At 31.7% G+C, this 2,500-nt stretch overlaps 1 protein-coding gene across 1 annotated transcript in view; it reads left to right on the forward strand.

The window, feature by feature from the left end:
* The window catches only part of LOC119585728 (visual system homeobox 2-like), an 85,878-nt gene that overhangs the window by 82,683 nt on the left and 695 nt on the right, over positions 1-2,500 (forward strand). Inside the window, exons 6-8 of the mRNA XM_037934422.1 lie at positions 1,072-1,391; positions 1,657-1,731; positions 2,482-2,500. The exon at positions 2,482-2,500 is cut by the window's right edge and continues 25 nt beyond it. Coding sequence (XP_037790350.1) covers positions 1,072-1,391; positions 1,657-1,731; positions 2,482-2,500 — 414 coding nt within the window. The remainder of the gene's footprint in view (positions 1-1,071; positions 1,392-1,656; positions 1,732-2,481) is intronic.

Below are 2,500 nucleotides of genomic sequence, written 5' to 3' on the forward strand. Positions count from 1 at the left end.
AGGATTTTGTGTAATCATGGCAGAATAAACAACAAGAACCATTTATAATGAGACATGTCATTATTAGCGCTTATGATTCTGTGATAGTAGTAATGGTAGTAGTAGTAGTAGTATATTAATAATAATAGATTTACCATTATATGATGATATTAATGATATCATTATCAATGTTACCATCACCAAAACCAATGTTATAATTTTTATCAACGTTGGTAACATTGTCATAATTAGCTTTATCATTCTTGTTCGTATTATCATTTTTTTTAATGACTATAGAATAAATAATATAATCGCTATTGTTATTGTAATTTTTATTTTAATCCTTTTCATTATTGTTACTCTTATCATTATCATTATCATTATTATCATTGTTATTATTATTATCATTATGATTATTTTTTATTCTTGTCATTATTATTATTATCATTATTATTATCTTTATCATTATCATTATTATCATCATCATTATTATCATTGTCATTATCATTATTATATTTTTCTATAATAATGATAATAATAATAATAATAATAATAATAAAATGATAATAATAGTAATAATAATAACAATAATAATGATAATGATAATAATTATAATAAAGATAATAATGATAATAATGATTATTATTATTATCATTATTATCATTATTATTATTATCATTATCATTATTATTATTATCATTATTATTATTATTATTATTATTATCATTATTGTCATTATTATTATTATTATTATTACTATTATAATAATTATTATTGTTATTATTATTATTATTATTATTATTATTATTATTATTATTATTATTATTATTATTATTATTATTGTTTTTATTAATATTGATATTTTATTATTATCATTATTACCACTACTTCTACTATTTTCATCATCATTATAATCATTAATATCATCACCATCATCGTCGCTATTATTATCATTATTATTATCATTATTATCATTATCATCATCATCATCATCATCATCATAATTATTATCGGTAATTATCATCCTCTTTATGACTGATATTGCTATTACTACCCCTGCTCTCGCCACCACTGTTGCACTTGCCATTGCAGCCGCCATCGCCACTGCCCATCCCCTCACTACCACGCCCCCCCTCCTGTTGCAGGTCGAGCAGCATCGCCGCGCTCCGCCAGAAGGCCCAGGAGCACAGTGCCAGACTCCTACAGGATGTCGGCCCCCACCACGACCCCCTCCCCCCCACCCCCGCCGACCTGGCCCACGCCTACATGCACGCTCACAGCCTCCACCATCAACAGCAACAACAGCAACAACAACGACAACCCCCGCAGCTGCAACAACAGCAACAGCAGTCACAGCAACAGTCACTAACGGGGCCGCAACAGCCTCGGCCGCTGCATCTCCACCAGTCTTTGTATTAGGTTGTTATTTCTCGGGTTTTTATTGTTTATCTGTCTGCTTTTTTGTGTTCGTTTGTTTAAGAAAAATATAGAGTAATTGTTTTGTTCGTGATTTATATCTGTTGTTAAATAAAGTATCAATTTGGTGATTTATTTAATTAATCTTGCTATCAAATACTCTCTACTGTTTTCACTTAAATATTAGGTTTCGCAATAGGCGTAATATTCTAAAATTAAAATAATGGTTATCCTTATATTCAATATTATGGATTTACTAAGTTATTCCACAATTGGTCTGAATGGCTAGTAATATTTGCTGACACATTACATGAGATTAGTGATACCAAGAATTCAGTATTAGATATTAATCGACCGAACACTAATGAAATGGACCGAACTACCATATAATGACCCTGGAACTCGCCATTCCCACCCCCGCGCCGCAAACAGCCCATCCCGCCCACCCTCCTAATCCACAAAAGGAGATCCATATCCGTCTCTATCGAGCGGATTTCGCCATAATTAGAACGATAGGCATCAGCCAGGCCACCAGGAACCACTTTCGCGGGGCGCGGCCACACAATGGCGGCCAAATGCTAATCGGTGGCCTTTCTTGCCCGTCGCCGCCGCCGCTCGAAGCCGAGGCGAGATTCCTGTTGATAATAAACCGCTAATGAGACGAGGCACTAATTATGACCCGCGAGATCTTGAAGATAGTTTTCTTTGTGGGTTTTAAGATGAAACTGAAAGGCATTTGAATGTAGACACACATATTTGTGTGTTCATATATACAGACACGTATATGTAAGCACAAAGTCCATACACATATAATTAACAAGCAGGCATACATGCACAAACAGATGCATGCACACAAAATTATACACATAAACTCAAACATGCGACAATATATATATATATATATATATATATATATATATATATATATATATATATATATATATTGTCGCGCGTTATATATATATATATATATATATATATATATATATATATATATATATATATATATACATATATATACACACACACACATAAATCCACAACTAAGTAGGGCCATAAGTTAACATCTTATATTCTTCTTTCCAGGTAAAAGAGAGGGGGAAAC

The sequence above is a fragment of the Penaeus monodon genome, chromosome 3 (assembly GCF_015228065.2).
Source record: "Penaeus monodon isolate SGIC_2016 chromosome 3, NSTDA_Pmon_1, whole genome shotgun sequence".
Classification (NCBI taxonomy): domain Eukaryota; kingdom Metazoa; phylum Arthropoda; class Malacostraca; order Decapoda; family Penaeidae; genus Penaeus; species Penaeus monodon.